Genomic DNA, 19,931 nt, shown 5'->3' on the forward strand with positions numbered 1-19,931 from the left:
AACAGCAGGCTATGTCAGTACATTCAAGGGAGGCAACAACTGGCTTTATCTTTAGAACTGCTGCTTAGTTTTTTCTATCTCCTCTCTGACATTAAGTCTTTCTCTTTTTCATTCTCTCTCCAGCCAAAGGGATTTCGGCGTTACTACAGCTCCCCTTTGCTCATTCATGAGCAGTTTGGATGCATTAAAGAAGTTATGCCCATTGGTGAGTTGGGACGAGGATGCACGGAGGTGCCAGTGATGACGGTGACCCTATAGGGGCTGCAAAGCCAGTGGAATAGCAGAGCTTCTTAGCTCTAATAATTTCTGGAGATGAAACATATGCTCTCCCTAGTGGAGTTTAAAAGTAGCAGTGTCAACCGGGCAGTGCTGGTGCACGCCTTTAATCCCAGCACTCAGGAGGCAGAGGCAGGAGGATCTCAGTGAGTTTGAGGCCAGCCTGGTCTACACCAGGACAGGTGGGACTGTTACAGAGAAACCTTGTCTTGGAAAAACTCAAACAAACAAACAAAAAAGCAGAGTTTCAAAAGTAGACGCCATGCTTTCTAAACCTTCAGCAACAAGACAACACACTTGTCCAGCCATCAGCATCAAAGAACACACCCACGCAACCATCAGCATAGGACATGGCACCCTGCAGCCCATGTGCAGAGTCAGCGCCCCATTTATCAAATGTCATTGAACTTCAGCCATATGCTGTAAGATGGGGCCAGTGGTCACTACTTCTCACAATTGTTTATATATGTATCTAGTATATATACAACTATATATAGCATATGTATAATATGCAATAATATATTAATATAGTATATGTAATATAACATATTTACCAATGCTGAGTAGAAACTCAGCAAATGACACATACTGTTTAATAAAGTACATCTAAAGATGTGGTGTGGATATCTTCTCTCATGTTCTGATCAGTTCTGGCTGGATGTGTGGAGTTCCACACAGAGGCAAGGGCATTTAATGTGAGCCCTCGTCCATTGATTGGGAAAGAAATCTGCCCCTGGTCAGGTCCCCAAGACTCTTTGACAGAGATCTGGCTTCTTGGGTCAGCTGGGCTCTCTGAAATGGGTCTCTTCTTCTTTTGCAGCTTGTGGCAATAAGGTGGATCCCGTGTATGAGGCCCTCAGATTTGGCACTTCCCTGGCCCAGAGAACGAAGAAGGGCAGCTCAGGCAGTGGGTCTGACTCACCCCCCAGAACCTCGGTAATTGACATGGTCTTCTGTTCGGTAAAGTTGTCTGGGTAGGAAGGGGAGGAGGTGGCTCAGCTATCTAAGTACTAGCGGGTAAGCATGAAGACCCAAGTTTGAGTTCAAGAAGCCATGTAAAAGCTGTGGCAGTTCTTGTGACTGACTGTAATCCCAGTACTAGGGGAGGGAGGGAGGGAGGGAGGGAGGGAGGGAGGGAGGGAGGGAGAGAGAGAGAGAGAGAGAGAGCGAGCGCACAGGTTCCTCAAACTCACTGGCTACCCAACCTCAACAAGTTGTTGAGCTTAGTGTCAAACAGGTGTGCACTCCTTGCCCAGTGGTAGAGAGTAAGAACATAGGTCAAGCATGCAAGACTAGAAAGCCTTCTGAAGCCACACGATTGCTAAGAAGCCATCCTTAACTCATGGAAAGCTTTGTTCTTCCACTGACTTCCAAAATAAAAAAAAAAATTATAATCATGTTTCATTGTCTACGTGAAGCTCTCGAGAAGAAAAGTGGCAATTAAAAGAATGAAGAGCAGCTTCCATGTGTTCTCCTAGCTCATGCATAACACGGACACCAGCTAGGTCTGCCTTCTCAGGAATGTGAATAGCCGTGGTAGTTTGCTGGCACTGTAGGGGACGCTAAAGAGGAAGGGGACAGACATCCCCATCCTTTGGTTCATTTGGTTGTAAAGACTAAACACACATAGAAGAAAGCACTGTTTAGCATTTCTGGAAGACACACTTACATGTCTCGTTCTATTTTATTAAGAATGAGAGTGTAACAGCTGTGTCAGGGTTATTACTATGGCCATTCCACATGAGCCCTGAAGGATCTGCTAATAAAATGGAAGTGTTTGGCTCTGGTGGACACTGTCTCTCGGCACGTAGAATATTACTTGTGCCATTGTACATGTGTTTTACTATATGCCAATGTTCCCATGAGGGTATGCAAATGTGTGTGCGTGAATGTGGAGGTCAAAGGTCGAGGCAAGGCATTTCTCTCTCCTCTCACTTGCAACCATTTTAACCATGTTTTTTCTGACATGAAGTTTCTCAGTAACCCTGAAGCTCACCAGGTCAGCTCACCTGGCCAGCCAGTAAGCTCAGGGATCTGCTTGTCCCAGTGGCCCCCCAACACTGGGGTTATAAGCACCTGTCCCCCATGCCTGGTTTTTATGTAAGTGCAGGGGATCCAGACTAAGGTTCTCATGCTCACACAGCAACCACTTTAAAAACTGAGCCCTCCCCAGGCTCCTGGAATTTGTGGCATGACCCGATGACCTTCTGAAGAGGGTATCATTCTCATTGGAAGTTCAAATGGTGATGTTAACTCTCTTCTACTGGAAGAAACATAGAAATGGAGCTAAATGTGATTTAAATAAAAATATGCGAAAGTGTGTGAGTATATGTGGACAATTGTATGCCCCTTAGCATGTCAATCAATGACGGACCATATATAACAACTGAAAATTCACAAATTCAATTCAAATCCCTCTCTAGATCCAGAACGGACATTAAAGTTCTATACTCAGTTGGCCCATGATACATCATGGATCACTGGCTTACTCTGTGCTGTCTCCTCTTTTCTCCAAGACGTCAGAGCTCGTGGAGGTTCCTGAAGAGGCTGATGGATCAGGAGACGGATCTGACCTCAGGACACGCAGCAACAGTGGTGAGTGAAGACCAGCCTGCAGGGACTGGAGCACACTCCCGGGCTTCAAGGGCTGAATCCTTTTTTTCATGCCCCTCTCATTCTCTGATAGCTCTGGTGAGTGGAGAACCATCCTGCAGGGACCAGAGTACACTCTCAGGGATACAGGGCAGAGTCCATTCCTTTCACGCCCCTCTCATTCTCTGATAGCTCTGGACTATGACATAGGCAAGAGTCTGTGTTCTTGAAGAAAGGTGGGTGTCCATTCCAGGCAGTTCCAGTGCTCTGAGTCCATTTCCCTCCACGCTTTCTGCTGTGTTCTCAGACCTACAGGTCTGGCCATTAAAAGGCTCAGGAGTTGTTTACAACCCTTCTGTGAATGAGTTTTTCCTCCAGTGACACAGAGTAGGTCTGAAAACCTGACCTCTTGTACGTTACTTTGTGCCACATCTGAGACGCCTGAATCAGGTGGGCAGTGGCGCCAGGCAGAGAGAGTGGGACACGTTAAGTCCTTAAATGAGATGAAGACTCGAAAATCGCTATGAGAGAGAGGAAATACCTCAGTAAGTGCTTGCCTTGAAAGTGTAAGGACGTGAGATGGATGTCTAGAATCCACATTAGAAAGGGGGAAGGCGGATGATGCCTGAGGAGTCATAGCAAAGGTTGACCACACCAGCTTCCACAAACACTGGCACACATGTACACTCAAGCCTGTACATCATCTATGCCTGCACACGTAAGAACATGCATATGAATGTGCAAGCACGCAACACACACATATGCATACACACTCACACACTAAAAAAGAAAAGTTCAATAAGGAGTCTGGAGGGTTGGGTCAGCGGTGAAGAGGGCTGATTGTTCTATCAGAGTGGCAGAGTTCAGCACATACATCAGGCAACACATAAAACTACAGCTCCGATGGATCTGATGCCCACTTCATGCCTCCATGGATACTTGTATACACACGTACAAACACGCACACTAAACTAATAGGAATATCCGCTAGGTGGTTACAGCAAAGCCTGGAAGTCTTGGTTGGGGTTTCAACTCTCTGAAGATGTCCCAAGCCTTTGGGTGGGTGGAAGATGGGGGTCTGTTTGAATGTTCCAGATAGGATTTTGCTTCACAGTCCCACAGATATGTGGTCAAACACAGAGGAGAGTGATAAATACCCATTAAAGGGGCTAAAGGTAGCCCAAGGCGATTTGGCTCCAGATCTGTAAGAAGTGACTCCACAATCACAGAGATCAATAAGTTGATCAGCCTTTTTGAACCTTTCACACAGGTGTGACTATTTTTTCTGGAAACTTTAATTCATGTGTTCTTCACCATCACACAGGAAAATGGTGGAACCTCTAGCTGAGCCCTTAACAGTATGTAGCAGATACAAGTTAGCAGGCAGAATCGGGCAGAGCCATCCTGGCCCAGGTCTGTTTAGAACTGTGTGCCTATCAACTGGATTTAGCCAGCAGCTCCAGAGTTCAACATCTCACAGGTTAAACCACTAGATACATAACTAAACTTGCGCATTCATGTGGCGAGTCTGGCTGGCCACTCATGCTGAGTCTAATCTCTATTGTCACCTTTCCGCTGGCTGTCTGCTTCAGAAGACCTGAAGGCCACTACACTGGACATCTAGGCCTCAGTAAGCCGAGCTCTTGGCTTCACCTTGAGAGCAGGTGACCTAGAGACACTAAATAGCTGCTTTTTACCCCATCTCTAAATTGAAAATATTGACATCACTAGAAGTTCCAACAGGTTAGGCTTAGGGAGGCCAACTAGATAGATTCGTAATGTCAAAAAGCAGAGTGAAGAAAGTGGCCACAGTGGGAAAAGAAACAGACACAGGGACCCAGGGTACAAACAAGCGGTTAAAAGACAGCAAGGTGGGCTAGAAAGATGGCTCAGTGGTTAAGAACATTTGCTGTTCTTGAAGAGGGCCAGAGGTCAGTTCCCAGCATCCACATCAGGCATCTCACAACTGCCTGTAACTCCAGCCCCAGGTGATCCAACATCCTCTTCTTTTCTCCGGAGCCGCTTGTGCACATGTAAGTACACATATTCATACACACATGCGCAAATGAAAATAAACCTTGGATAAAGGGCAAGAGCATTGCCACATTAAGGAGTCTTGGTCAAGCTGTAGTCCTGCCCATCCCTGGTCTACCGTCATCTCAGCTTCATTCTGCACAGTGGTCCAGTGTGCTGTTAGTTGTTTATTTGATTTTTACAAGAGTACAGCCTCTTCTTCATGGATGATTGTCCTCATCTGAGAAGCTTTGCTCTTCCTGAAGTTCAAGGTGACCCAGCAGGGAAGGCTAAGGACCACTGTTTACCTCTAAGTCGTAACCCAGCCACAGATACAAAACTGAAGGCAGGGAGGCGTCCAGGCTCTCACACCTTACTTTTAGTTACCTTGTGGGCCCAAGAGGGGAATCGGCACTTGTTAGCAGCTTTTAAGTGTAATTTCAGTAACTGCGAATCCATAAGGCTGCTGTGATCTTTGAATAAGATAATGTAATGCCACCCGCATACGATAAGCCAGGCTTCATCTCCAGCATCAGGCTTCTCCAGATAGCTTTAGCCTATGAGGCCCAGTCTTTAGAATATGGAACTAATGTTGGCTTATATCAGGGTTCCTGGGCACTTCAAGGAGGGTTCTGGATTCTTGCATCTCCAAACAAAGAACTAAGCAGAGACACATAGTTGCAGTGGATTCTGGGACAATAGTTTGTTAAGAGAAAGGATGGGCAAACTAGCCAGAGCAGAGAGCTAGCTCAGGAGCTCAGCGGTGCTTAGCACACAGTAGACTGTGCTTTGCGGGCTCCTTTGCACAGCATGGACCGTCTCGCTCAAGTTCTGTTACACGGTGCTACTTATCATCCCATCCTTCATTAGCATCTTGACTCTCCACCCAGTGGCCTAGAGATTTTGTGCAGGGCTGAATGGATTTGAGACAGTGCCTGCCCCGGCGGCCAGTTTTAATCAGCCTTGGCCAGGGTTTTTTCTGCCTTCTTCTGTGCGAATTATTTACATTTTTTTAGTGTGCAGATCTTGTATTGCTTTGGGCAAAACCTTCTGGACCTCTGCTCTGTCCTAGTCTCCAGCTGCAGAACAGGTGACATAAAACTAACAAACACACGTGCTTTTTCTCGGTCTGTTCGGCCACCCACCCACGCGGACTCTTCCACACCTGTCTCTCTCAGGAAATAGAAATGTCACTCAACAAGTGGAGTAGGCCAAAGTCTTTTGCATCTGGTCTGTCTCCCCCTTTCTCCACACACCTCCGTATCTAGCCCATCAGCAAATCTTCCCATAGCTCATCAGAACATCCATCACGTGCCTACCACGTGACTCTATCTCAGCCATCCAGGTCTGACTCCTCCATCAGCGCTAGCCTGCTAGACTCATCCATTTGATAGTTAAGATTTCCCTTAATGGTAGAGAGGTCTTCTCTCACCAACTGCTCTTAACAGAGCAATACATTGCAAAGAGCTGGACTTGGGAATTATCATTGTGAAGTGTGATTGCCAGTAGCAAATTCTGTGTAAACCCCTCGAGGCAGAGACACAGCCCAGAGACTCTACTCTACCCATCCATAGAATGAGCAGACCCTATATCATTTGGGGCCTTGTTAGAAATGTAGAATTTCAGGCCATCTAGGTTTGCTGAGTCCACATGTATATATTATCTGTGGTGGTTGATAAGTAGGGTTAGAGTATTCGGTTTCTCTCACTACACACACACACACACACACACACACACACACACACAGAGAGAGAGAGAGAGACAGAGAGACAGAGAGAGACAGAGAGACAGAGACAGAGAGAGAGACAGAGAGAGAGAGAGCACATTTGAAATAGATGAAGAATAAAGAACAAAATACACTCAAGGACATAAAGTTGACTGTTTTCCATCTATTCCGTGTTAATGGGCAATTCACAGCCATATTGAAAGAGATGTATTGGACTGGACATACGTCTCACCTGACATCCGAATGCTCAGAGACAGGATGACCACAGTTCAAAGCCAGCCCAAACTACAGAAGCAGCCCATCTCAGTTTTTTTAAAAGTAAGAAATAAGAAAAAGAAAAGAAATAAAAGAAAGTCATAGGAAGAGAAAGATCCATTTATAGCTAGCTATAAACTCCAGCAAGCTTTAGAGGTTTATGAATAACCAGCCCCTTTGATCAGCAATAGCTCTCTTCACAAAGCCTCAGCAGCCGGAGGGGGATTAACTATGCAGCGTTTGCTCCACACTGTTTTGATTGATCTCAGTCCCTCATCCATGAAGTCTCTGAGATAATGGGAAGAAAGCACATTGATATGCTCGAGCTTCCTTAGGGGCCCGTGATCATGACCAGAAGGTGTGGCGTTTCAGAAGCTCTGCGGAACTGGTCACAACCAGTTCTGGATGGTGTTTCATCAGGTCCAAAAAACACACATAATTCACATACATGTTATATCTTCCAGTCAAAGGGCATGCCAGATTTCCTGAGGAACATCTCTCTCCAGTCTCCTTAAAAGAGAGCTCAGTTGACATCATTACTGCTCAGACTGAAGTCTGCCTTCTCTATTCTGGGTTGTCCTGGGCAGGTCCGAGTCCTCGTTCCTTTTTTCGGTTCTCCTGGGTCTATCATTATAGACGGGGAAGGTGTCAACCTTCACCTCAGGCTCCCCTGCTAAATGCTTCCCTCATGGCAAAACAATATGAAAACTGAGAAGCCATAGGTAACTGCCTGTCTCTGCTCAGAATGCCAGATATCAGCCTTCCCAGCAGCCCTTGGTAGCCACATTTCTGCCAGATATCAGCCTTCCCAGCAGCCTTCGGTAGTCGCATTTCACTCCAGCCACACTGATCATGATCCCCTGGAATAGGAACAGGGTTCAGGCAATACACATTCTTACTGAGCTGGTCACATTCACTCAAGGATGTCGCAAAGCCCAGTGTTGCCTCAGTTTGCAACGCTTGAGTGAAGAACTTTTGCCCAGAAAGAAAAATAAACCAACTTTGGTATTGATGATTTACTTTTGTCTTCAGCTTATGTTGTTTCTGGATATCAAATACTAAATTGTCACCAGTTGAGGAGTAGAGAAGAGGAGGTGGAGGAGGAACAGGAGAGTGAAAGGCGGGGGGGAGTAGGAAAGAGAGTAAGAGAGAAAGAGGTAGAACTTTCCTTCTTGAATTTACAATGTGAATCCATGGTCCCTGTGTGAGAAAAGCACATAGAAATTTCTGTTTAAAACTGTCAAGTGAGAGAGCAGGTCATAATTTGTGCACAGAGGTAAAGATAACTCCTGTCTATGGAATTTAAATCAAGAACTCAAACACTCCCAACAATAAGCTTTCAACAAATATAATCTAACAATCGCAATTCACCCAGCAGGAAAATGTGCTGCTCATACACTAGACATCCCCTGTGCTAACCAATGCACCATAGAGCACACCTGAAAACGCTGCTGCAGGGAGAGGGAGCAGGGTCAGTTAATTTAGTCCTTGGAGGCACATATGTCAAAATTATCGAACAGAATTATGTAGTCATTTATGTTTAAAATGTGAAGCATAAACTAGAAGATCCAATGAGAGAACAAGAAGCTAACAAATAAGAAAATTTGAAGACAACTCCAGATAGAGAGCTTCTAAAATATTGTAAAGTAGAAATGTGATTGGCAGGTTGAATAGGTGTTAGACACATCTAAAGAGAGAAGTAGCATCCAGAAACACAGAGCGACTGAAAATAGTGAATACCCAGGGCAGCAAGGACCTGGAATCTGAGAGAAAATGCGTTATGGAAAGAGAGTAGACAGCTTCAGTGCCCATCCAAGTGACTCTCTAGACGTGCATACGGAGATGGGAGTAAGAGAACATTCTGGCTGAGAATTTACAGAACTGATGGAGGACAGCACTCCCGAGAGCCATCCTTGGGCATCTCTGTGACAGAACAAGGCTGCGAAGACAGCAAAGTGCTGATGAGACAGAGAGGAATGAAAATTACACAGAAGCTTCTTCCAGATTATAGCTGAAGCTAACAGTAAAATGGCATCTTTAGTATGAAAGAAAGAATAAAGAAAAGGATGAAGAGAGGGAGGGAGGGAGGGAAAAAGGGAAAGAGGAAGGTGGGAAGAAAGGAGGAGGGAGGGAGGGAGGAAGAAAGAAGGAAAAGAAGGAGGAAGGAAGGGCGGAGGGAGGAAGAGAGGAAGGGACAGAGGGAGGGAGGACGCTTAACTGGAATCATAAATAAAGCAACTGTAGTGTCTTAGTTGAGGTTTCTATTGCTGTGAAGAGACATCATGACCATGGCAACTCTTATAAAGGAAAATGTTTCTTTCATTCGGGCAACTCACAGTTTCAGAGATTCAGTCCATTATCATCATGGCAGGGAGCATGGTGGCTTGCAGGCAGATGTGGTTCAGGAGCTGAGAGTACTTATCTTTTGATTCAGAGGCAACAGGAAGTCAACTGACTGTCACACTGAATGATGCTTGAAAAGAGAGACCTCAAAGCCCGCCCCACAGTGACGCACTTCCTCCAACAAGATCACACCTACTCCAACAAGGCCACACCTCCTAATAGTGCCACTCCCTTTGGGGGCCATTTTATTTCAAACTACCACACACAGCAAACACTCTGACAAGAAGAGATGAAAAGCAAAGAGAGTGATGGGGCCAGAGAGGTGGACCTGTGAGTAGAATCACTTGCCTCTGAAGCCTGGCAACCTCAGGGCACTCCCCAGATCTCACTGTGGATAGACGAGACTGACCTCTAAAAGCTGTTCTCTGGCCTGCACATACTTGCCATCTTCACACATCAAACACACGAGTGATAATAAATAAATAAGAAAAAAGAAAGTGACAAGCGTATAGTTAAATCCCAGCAAACATACATTGACTTTCTAAAAAAAAAAATGGTGCTTTTAAAGGTTGTCAACAAAAATCTAAAGTGCCGATCTCTAAACAGACCATGGGCATTCAGTGATCCTCATATTGTTTGAAGGAAGCTTAAAACGTTTCACCTTAGATCTTATTATAATGTGCTTCATTAAAGATCCAAGACAATAACACAAGGGATAGTAAAATAGAGCAAATTTTCCAAACTACAAAAAGTAACAAAAATTGAACGAATTAAGTGGGAAGGAGGAGCTAACCAATCAGAGAGAACACACTAGGAACTCTACCTGAGGTTGTCCTCCATATTCCTTAAACATGCATACACACACACCCATGCACACACATGCATGCACAGTCACAGAACACACATGCACACACACATGAACATGTATACATACATATCAATATAAAAGTCAAAAAACAAAATATGATACCCCATCCAAAAGCAGTATGAAGAAAGCAATAACAAAGATAAGAGCCGACGTCATTAGCTTGCCAGGACAGGGCAATAAATCTTGACTGGATATTAAACAGAATAAAATTTATAAGTTCTAACAAGTTTGAAGATGGAAGAGACTAGGAATCGAGATGCCATAACCAAAAAGGTACCATGACACACGGAAAAGACCGTCACAACCGAACTCTCTGGAAAGCTCGAAACCCTTTTCTAAATGAGCCGATACCAAAATCACTGGAGTGACCATGGCCCAACTGCTTCAGGGGGATGGAAATAGAAATTGTGAGTTGTTTCTGATCCTTATAGAAACCGAATCAATATTTAAATTTTCCATGGCAAAACTACCAAGCCTGGACAGCTTCATAGGTAAATTCTACCAAACAATTAAGAGTATAAAATTTCCACATTACATAAACTCTCTCCGAGAAGTGAAAGTACAGCAAGGAGGACGGCAGACGCTTTCTCTAACTTGGTTTACGAGGCTATTACAGTACTGACTTCAAAACCAAACAAGGCCGGAGAAGGGAAATTTGCTGGCCGCTCTCTCTTGAATATGGATGAAGTAAGATTCTCATGAGCTGAACCCAGTGATGTACTTCCAAAGGAGACTGCATAGCAACGACGTCAGAATTAGACCAAGGACTCAAATTTGGATCCATAGCAGATAATTCAGTAATGTCACCTGGCAAGTGTCATTCGAAAGAAAACAAACATGGGCATCACACGTCTGCAAGGTGAAATAGAAAGCAGAAAACGAAAAGGGAAGTCCTTTTTTCCACACACAAAGAAAGAAAAATCACTTCGCAGGAGCAAAAATAACAGTTGTGCAGTGTACACGGTTGTGCAGTGTACATAGTTGTGCAGTGTACACGGTTGTGCAGTGTACACAGTTGTGCAGTGTACACAGTTGTGCAGTAGACACAGTTGTGCAGTGTACACGGTTGTGCAGTGTACACAGTTGTGCAGTGTACACGGTTGTGCAGTGTACACGGTTGTGCAGTAGACACGGTTGTGCAGAAGACACGGTTGTGCAGTGTACACAGTTGTGCAGTAGACACAGTTGTGCCGTGTACACAGTTGTGCAGTAGACACGGTTGTGCAGTAGACACGGTTGTGCAGTGTACACAGTTGTGCAGTAGACACAGTTGTGCCGTGTACACAGTTGTGCAGTGTACACGGTTGTGCAGTAGACACAGTTGTGCCGTGTACATGGTTGTGCAGTGTACACAGTTGTGCAGTAGACACGGTTGTGCAGTAGACACGGTTGTGCAGTAGACACGGTTGTGCAGTGTACACGGTTGTGCCGTGTACACGGTTGTGCAGTGTACACAGTTCTTCAGTAAACACGGTTATGCCGTGTACACGGTTGTGCCATAGACACGGTTGTGCAGTGTACACAGGTGTGCCGTGTACACGGTTGTGCAGTGTACACAGTTCTTCAGTAGACACGGTTATGCCGTGTACACGGTTGTGCCATGTACACGGTTGTGCCATAGACACGGTTGTGCAGTGTATACGGTTGTGCAGTATACACAGTTTTGCAGTATACGCAGTTATGCAGTATACAAGGTTTTCTAGTATACATGGTTGTGCAGTATACGCAGTTATGAAGTATACAAGGTTGCACAGTATGCACGGTTGTGCAGTGTACACAGTTGTGCAATATAGAGACAACTGCCTTGCTTTTCTTCTCCTTTCTGCAAATAGGTTTTAGAAACAGTTTGGGGAGAGAAGTATGCTGCCCTTGCAGAGGGCCTGAGTTCAGTTTCCAGCACCCACCCAACTTGGGTCACTAACACCCATGTAGGGTGTCTTAACTCCAGATCCAGGAGATCTGACACTTTGTGGCACTCCTGTGTGTACACACACACACAAACACGCACGCACAAAATAAAATTCTTAGGAAGAAGAATAAATGGCTTGGGGAAATAGATCTTAAAACTTCCACCACTCCTGGTTATATTCTGCTTTTGACTGTATATCTAAAAAGCTTAAGGTCACTAATAATTTTCACAACAGTTTACAGGAGTAGTACACGCTTTGAACTAGAATATCTGATGGATATTCAATAAAAGACTAAAATAATACAAAATTTAAAACTGCATAACATTCCAAAGTAGACATTGTAGACTCACCTGATCCCTTCTTTAGACCCTGTTTGCTTGTTTCCATTCAATTATTTACTGCTCTTTTGGAAAGAATATAGTTTTACACTTACAAGAACCAATGCTCACACCAGGATTATAGAGATGGTGTAATACCAGAAAAGAGTATTGCTTGTCTCTGCCCTGTTTCAACAGGTAAACACCAGGTTAAGTGAGCAAATGCTTCAGGCAAACTCTGGGACCACTTAACACAACTCAGCAATGCACCATTGGTAGCACATGGACGTACTGAGCATCCTTCTGCTAACAAAACTGTCTCTGCAAACTCTAGAATTATAAACCGAATACCCTGGATATTTAAGACTCCTTAGTAGTTCTGCAGGAGCTTTTGCTTTGAATGTGTTTTTTTTCTTTTTTATTGATTTTATTGATCATTTTTCTCTGCTCCTCTCCTTCTCTCTCCCTTCCCCTTTAACCCTCTTCTATGGTCCCCATGCTCCCAATTTACTCAGGAGACCCTGTCTTTTTCTACTTCCTATATAGATTTTTAACATAGAACTCCTCAGTCCATGTTAGCAACAGTGGAGATGCTGATGATGCTCAGTGGGTAAAGGAACTTAACCTCCAAGTCTGACAACCTGGGTTCAGTCCCCAGGCCACACAGGATATGAAGAGAGAACTGACTCTCACTAGTTGTCCTCTGATCTCCAAAGGCACACTGTAGTGTGCAACACACACACATGCACAAACACATACACAAAGTGTAATTTTTACAAAACCAATAAATGAATGAATGAATCAGGGCACCAATGAACCAAATTATATGGATTCCTGTGGTATGCACCATGTTGTGCTGATACCTCCTTGCTATTGTAAAGTGAAAGAATGAAGAGTAAATATGTTAATTCTAAAACAACAAGCCATCCCAATGGTACAATAATTTACAGATCAAACTACTTCACAAACATGGAACCTTCTGCCTCAATTTACTCTAAGGGACATCCATCCAGTAAGAAGGACAAGCTGGCAAGTAAAGCCCGTTGGGTTTCTGTAAAAAACTCTGGGCAAGTGTGCATCTGGACAGTGAGACCTCAGCTAGTGTGCCTTTTGAACAGTGAGAACGGTTGTCCACCGTGAAAGGCTGTATTATCAAAGGTGATACCTCAGGCTGGTGCCTCAGCACACATGGAAGAGGATTAGAGTTCAAAACTGAGCTCAAAGAAGATAGGGCCAGCAGCCTCAGTACATTGGAATAAGCAATCAGAGGAATGTTCTAAAGTTAGAACTAATGATTTAATCTTCAAAACAGAATATAGACAGCATTAAGAGCAACACAATATTGAGCCTAAAATTCTGATATTTAGGAAAGGTTATTCAAAGGAACAGAATTGTCTTCTCAAGTGATTCCACACGGAGAACAGCCTCTCCCTCTGACAGGACACCCCCAAAGGAGCCTGAGTTTCAAACACACAGTTGTCCAGTGATGGCGGGACTGTATCACTGAGTACACACAAACTGTGGGTGCCAACTGGGCTTAGAAGGATGCTGCACAAGGCGGCGTGGAAAACGTCTCTGAAAGAAGAATGAAGGGAGGGAGGGAAAGAAGGGGATGGGTAAGAAGCAGCCAATGATAAGCTCCAGTTCAGGGAAAAATCAAAACTGACCTTGTCGTGCATGTCCGCAAACATGGCTACCAGCCACACAAAATGTCTGTGCTCTCTTTCCTCCCTCAGTGTTCACATATCCAGAAAACGGCACCGAGGACTTCGGAGACCAAGCAAAGACCATAAACCACCAGGTATGTAGAAATCACAGAATACGGGTCAGGTAAGAGGTCCTGGATCAAACTGCCAATCATCACCTAAGTGGGTCACAAAATCCATGGGGGGGGGAGGGCATAGTTTCATGTCAAATTGTTTTAACTGTTTCAAGAAAAATGTAACATGTCTGACAATAAGTGAATTGTAATGTGATATCATTTAATAATATGTGATGTCATATAAGATGTGATGTCATATAATAAATAACAGAATAGAAGAAGCACAGCACATAAAAGGTGAAAATGAACATTGTATTAATGACATGCACAATTTTCTGTCATATGTTGCTGTAAGTTAAAACATACTTTATAATGTGTTAGTCAGCAAATCATATTATGATTACATTGTATGCTATGCACGCATTTATTATATATTAGATATGTCCATTCATATATACACATATAATTGCAATAAAATCAAGCAATATTGTCCAAGGTACCTGAGCTTTAAATTGTAGGGAAATAAAAGGCCTGAGCTGGCGCGGTGGATAAAGGCGCTTGCTGCCTATCCTGTTGACCTGAGTTCAGTCCCGGAATCCTTACAGTGGGAGGAGAGAACCAGTTCTCCAGCTGACCTCTGACCTCCACAAGTACACTGTGGAGTACATGCTACACATACAAATAAATGAGTAGAAAAATTAATAGCAAAGTATAAATAAATAAATAAATAAATAAATACAAAAAATTAATAGCAGGATTCAAAATGCCATAACAGTTCATATATATATAAGTCTTGTGTTTTATGTTCATAAATATATTGATTATATTACATTGTATAATGTAATCAAGAATATTATGTACTTGTATATATGTAATATGTCATTTTAGCTTGTGAATTATAAAATATAAATGTATCTATAGTATTACAATTTTTTGATCAGATCAATGATAGCATCTAATATTTATATAACACTAAAAAACTCTTTTAGAGTCCAATAAGTTGAGGACTATAATAAAATGTATCTAACATGGTTGTGGTGAAGTCCAGTTATGTTAATACAAAAAATACCAGACAGCTAATAAGCTATCAAAATTGGCACCTTTTAATATCATATTTGTCATACAGTCAGTAGGTTGCGGTTCTGTGACACGGCTATCAGTCCAGTGCCAAAAATCTCTGCTTCCTCCTCACCGCCAATGGACTGATTGCATTATGAATGTACGCGCACTCTTTGATGAGCTACATAGCAACTTTCAACCTACTGAAAGCAAGTCAAAGAGATGGCCCGGTGTTGAGAGCACCTCCTGCCCGACGTGGGTAGGATGGCTGCTTCTGTGATAAAACTCCATGGTTTGCTCAGTCTGCTTTCTTACAGAACCCAGAACCACTTGTCTGGGGGTAGCCTCAACCTCAATGAGCCTGGCTCTCCCCTGTCAATCACTAATTAAGAAATGATCCTACAGGCTGGCCTACAGCCTGGTTTTATGGAGGTGTTTTCTGAATTGAGGCTCCCTCTTCTCCAGTGACTCTAGCTTGTGTCAGATTGGCATAAAAGCAGCCAGCACAACTAACTCCCTGCCAACTTAACACAAACACATCACCATTAAGCCACAACCTTTCCGTTTTTATTCAACCCCGAGATCTCACATAAAAAAATATAAATAACTTTAAAAGTCCCATTGTCTTTACAAATTCAAATACATTAAAAGTTCACTCCCTTCAAAATATTCAGTCTCTGAAATTCACAATTAATCAATAAAAAGTTAAAAACTTTCAGTCTCTTTAAAAATCTAAAATCTCTTTTAAAAGTTCAAAATCTCTTCTGTGGGCTCCCGTGAAAATCAAAATTAAGCTAAATACGTTTTTACTTCAAGAAGAAAGAGCCAGGGCACAGCCACAATCTGAATGAAGCAAAGCCAACCCCCAACAGTGTAAATAACTCAATATTCATCATCTGGGGTTCACAGTTGATCTTCCGTGCTCCTCCGAAGGGCTTGGGTCACTTCTCTGGCTCCTCCCCCTGCAGCATGCATTACTTGTGTGCTAGACTCGGGCCAGCTCCCCTGCACACCTGCTTCTATTGGCCATCCCACGGTAATGGCATCTCCAAAATTCTGGATCTCTTGTGCAACTTGGCTGCACTTTCACCAAGAGCCTCTCCTGGGCATTCTTTGGGGACTCCAACCCTGCCATAGTGCCAGGGCCTCAGGTGCTCTCCATGACCCCTTCACACCTTCAAAACCAGCACCACCTGAGTGATTCTTACACTACCAAGTTCAGCTGCCAGCATGGTGTACAACCTTGGCAGCCCTGGGAACAAAGCTTGTATGTGCTAACCCCGAGGAAACAGTTCCCAGAAGATTTCACCTCAGTCATGCTGGTTTCTTCTTAACCACCACCAGTTTCTCAGCTCCAGCTGACCAGCATCCACTGTCTCAGTAAAACAAAGGTTTTATGTCAGGGGTCCTCATACCTTGGTAATTCCAGCTGATTCTGCAGCCCAGGCTAACAAGAACCACAGATTCTTAGCTCAAAAGAACAAATGGCCCTGATAGTCATTGAAGGACTTTCCTCTAAAGTTCGTGAGCCTGGCCTACATTGTCTGCACTGCTTCAACATTCTTATCTTCCACGCTCCCACAGAACAGCTCACCAAGCTTTGAACACTCAGTGGTTTTTCCAGACCAAAGTTTAAAATTCCTCCCACTATCCTCCCAAAACCACATGGTCAGGTCTGTCACAGCAGTACCTTCAGATCCTGGTACCAATTTCTGTCCCAGTTAGGGTTCCTGTGGCTGTGGTAAAACACCAAAGCAACTTGGAGAAAAAAGGGTTTACTTGGCTTACCTTCCTTCCACATCACTGTTCATCATGGAAAGAAGTCAGGATAGGAACTCAGAGGGGCCGGAACCTAAAGGCAGGAGCTGATGCAGAGGCCGTGGAGAGCGCTGCTTACAAGCTTGCTCCTCATGTCTTGCCCAGCCTTCTTTCTTATAGAACCCAGAACCACTTGCCCAGGGGCAGCACCACCCACAGTAAGAAAATGTACTGCTGGGAGTGGTGGCGCACGCCTTTAATTCCAGCACTCAGGAGGCAGAGGCAAGCGGATTTCTGTTAGTTCGAGGCCAGCCTGGTCTACAAGAGCTAGACAGGCTCCAAAGCTGCAAAGAAACCCTGTCAAGAAAGGAGGGAGGGAGGGAGGGAGGGAGGGAGGGAGGGAGGGAGGGAGGGAGAACACACTACAGCCATATCTTAAAGAGGCATTTTCTCGATTAAGGCTCCTTTCTCTAGCTTGTGTCAAGCTGACATAAAAATTGCCCACAACCCCACTTCCATAAGACCCAAGTTCAGTGTCCAGCATGCATATGAGGTGTCTCATAGGCATCTATAACTCCACCTCCAAAGGACTTCACGCCCTCTGCTGGCCTCCACAGGCACTGCATATATTATGGTGTACATACATACACTTAGGCACACACACATGCAGTTAAATAAACAAATGAATAGATCTCTTTATAAATGTCTATTTGGGGAAGCAAAATCTATTTTATACCTGCTCGTATGTCTCTCCATGTTTTCACTTGGAGTAGAGGAGATGGCTCCGGTAGTTAAAGTTCTTACCACCCGGTCCTGAGGACCAGGGTTCAGATCCCTATCACCCACATAATAGCCAGGCAGGCATGAAGGCTCCCTTGTCTTTCCAGCTCAGAAGACAGAAACAGGGAATCTGCAGAGCAAGCTGATGAGGGAAACTAGCTGTATCTGCAAGATCTGGGTTTGATTGAGAGGTCCTGACTCAGTGAATAGAGTAAAACGTGATTAGAATGAGTCCTGACATAAGCCTGCACCTACATGTGTGAGCCCCATATACGCATAACACACACACTTGAAATCAAAAGACAGGAAGAAAATATTCCCATTTCTGACAGTTTTCATAAGGAACTATGTCAAAGAAAAAAACATCACCTGAAGAAAATGACTAATTTGGACACATTTCAAACATTTCAAATAGCTTGTGGTGGTGAATAACTCCAAAATTCAAAGTAAGCAAAGAAGCTGAATGTGGAAGCACACGCCTTTAATCCCAGCACTAGAGAGGCAGAGGCAGGTGGATCTCTAAATTCAAGGCCAGTCTGGTCTACAGATTTGATTTCCAAGGAAGCCAGAGCTATGTAGAGATATCCTGTCTCAATCAATCAATCAATTAATCAATAGCAAACTAAGGTTGTGAGGGAAGCCTTGGTAACAGCCATGGGTTTTGACTGCTGAGAGCTGCACATCAGCAGTTGGTGGCAGTCCTGTCTTCACATCCACTTTCTTCCCTCCATCTTCCTTTATCTTCTCTGGCAGGGACCTCCTTCCAAAGACCCATTACAGATGAACACCTATGTTGCCTTGTACAGATTTGTACCCCAAGAGAATGAAGACTTGGAAATGAGGTAAAAAATAAATTATAAAGTTAAAATTAAATGAATGAAAGTTTTAAAGTGGTTACTTTTCTATGTAAATAAGAAAAAAGAGGGGAAAGTGAGGTGACTCAGCAAGGAGAAGCAAGCCTTCAGACCTGAGTTCAAGCCCAGAATCTGTGGTAAAAGGAGAAAACTAACTCCCAAGGGTAGTTCTCTGACCTCCACATGCACACTGTGGTGTGCGCAGGCACACACACAGAGACACACACACGCACACACATATGCACACATACTCCCATATGCACATACCCACACACATGTGCACATACACACACTGTCTTTATGTCTGCCCACCTGTGCAGCTAACATGTGAGCAGCTTGCTGGGCTCTGTCCCAACTGTCTTATTCATCCGGTCTGTGGGGAAGCCGAGGAGTGCGCATCTATAACTGGTCTGGAGGTGGTGCCGATGCTGGTCTGGGGAACCACACTTTGCAAAGCACTTCTCTGGTTCATGGCCCATGGGATGTGAGAATTTCCATGAAGGGTAAGCATTGAATGTACTTGATGTTCAGTGGAGTCTAATAGATAATCAAAAGATTTATTTAATCCCCAAGTTAGCACTGATGGAAGAGTTGAGCTACGACAGTCAGGGTCAATCTCCTGCCTCAGGTCAGCTTTGCTTGAGTCTGCCTTCAAGTGATGCTGGGACCTTCTTAGAACAGTGTCAGGGTCTGAAAACTGGCTTCTCTTTTTTATTCAAATGAAGACATGATGATCCTGTTATAGGTGAAGATTGGAGCCCGAAAGGGCATCATCTGGGACTCCCAGGTGATTGTGTCACTAAACAATAAATTGCACAAGGACACATAGTGACAGAGAGAATATGTTGCAGAAGAAAAAACAAAAAAACAAAAAAAAAAACAAACAACAAAAACTACTTCCCAGGATATAGTGAACCAGAGCCTCCACGGTGGAGGTTCCATGGAACCTGTGCCTGACAGACTGGCACCTTTTTCAGGATCTTCATGTATGGCATGCTTCTCTTTTCCCATTTCTCTGTGTATGCCCATGTCAGCCTTGGCACAAAGATGGTCTAGTTTGATTTCTTTGTGCTGATTTTGACTTTACTCTCCACCCTACACTGCTGCCACAATGGTTCTGAGTTTTCTCCATCACTCGGTAAACTTGCTGGGATGAACTCATTGTCCGGGTGCAAGCTTTGCCCAATTAGTCCTACAATGCTGGGGGTGGGTATGGCATTTTCAGGTGGTCTCTGTTTCATTAGAGACAGTCCAAACCTCTGAGCCGTTGCCTCTCTAGCCTCCTGACTGCTATGGGACCTTCAGGAGATGGCCTGCAGTTGACTATCTACTCATAGAGATGAGACTGGCAATTACGCAGTATACTGAGTTCCTTGAGATTGCCGTTCGGGTGTGTAGACTTCCCTGTGAGGTACTGA

General features: G+C 44.1%; 1 protein-coding gene across 1 annotated transcript in view; it reads left to right on the forward strand.

Moving 5' to 3' along the window:
• Window positions 1-19,931, forward strand: part of Stac (SH3 and cysteine rich domain) — a 123,021-nt gene that overhangs the window by 82,141 nt on the left and 20,949 nt on the right. Inside the window, exons 4-8 of the mRNA XM_041677362.1 lie at window positions 124-205; window positions 1,097-1,212; window positions 2,793-2,871; window positions 14,037-14,101; window positions 18,413-18,501. Of these exons, the coding sequence (XP_041533296.1) occupies window positions 124-205; window positions 1,097-1,212; window positions 2,793-2,871; window positions 14,037-14,101; window positions 18,413-18,501 (431 nt within the window). The remainder of the gene's footprint in view (window positions 1-123; window positions 206-1,096; window positions 1,213-2,792; window positions 2,872-14,036; window positions 14,102-18,412; window positions 18,502-19,931) is intronic.

The sequence above is a fragment of the Microtus oregoni genome, unplaced genomic scaffold (assembly GCF_018167655.1).
Source record: "Microtus oregoni isolate MIOR12 unplaced genomic scaffold, Mior012 000028F_ref0000031, whole genome shotgun sequence".
NCBI lineage: Eukaryota > Metazoa > Chordata > Mammalia > Rodentia > Cricetidae > Microtus > Microtus oregoni.